The sequence below is a fragment of the Pterocles gutturalis genome, unplaced genomic scaffold, assembly GCF_000699245.1.
Source record: "Pterocles gutturalis isolate BGI_N339 unplaced genomic scaffold, ASM69924v1 scaffold38237, whole genome shotgun sequence".
In the NCBI taxonomy this organism is placed as follows: Eukaryota; Metazoa; Chordata; class Aves; order Pterocliformes; family Pteroclidae; genus Pterocles; species Pterocles gutturalis.
This window is the reverse complement of record NW_010109061.1, coordinates 435-676: the sequence shown is the minus strand read 5'-3', so window position 1 is coordinate 676 and position 242 is coordinate 435. Positions and strand designations below refer to the sequence as shown.

The following is a 242-nucleotide window of genomic DNA, read 5'->3' as shown; positions in this document are numbered from 1 at the left end:
CCCTGGGGGGCCAGGGCTATGTTTCTCAGTCCTTCCCTAGCCCGGGACGTGGAGCCCAGCTCCTGGGGGGACCTGCCGGGATACGGCACCCGGATCCCCCGGGAAGAGTCGCTGCGGAATTCATAGGTTTTGGCTTTTGCTTTTGCCTGGGCCTGCAAAGAAGATAAATCAACCGGTGACTTTATTATCCTGCCATCCGGCTGCATAATTACAACTTAGGAGACAAGGGGCCGCCTTTGCAA

General features: G+C 57.4%; 1 protein-coding gene across 1 annotated transcript in view; it reads right to left on the bottom strand.

The window, feature by feature from the left end:
* The window catches only part of LOC104461322 (chromobox protein homolog 8-like), a gene marked incomplete at both ends in the record, with an annotated part of 862 nt that overhangs the window by 301 nt on the left and 319 nt on the right, over nt 1-242 (bottom strand). Inside the window, one exon of the mRNA XM_010072864.1 lies at nt 1-152. This exon is cut by the window's left edge and continues 301 nt beyond it. Within this exon, the coding sequence (XP_010071166.1) occupies nt 1-152 (152 nt within the window). The remainder of the gene's footprint in view (nt 153-242) is intronic.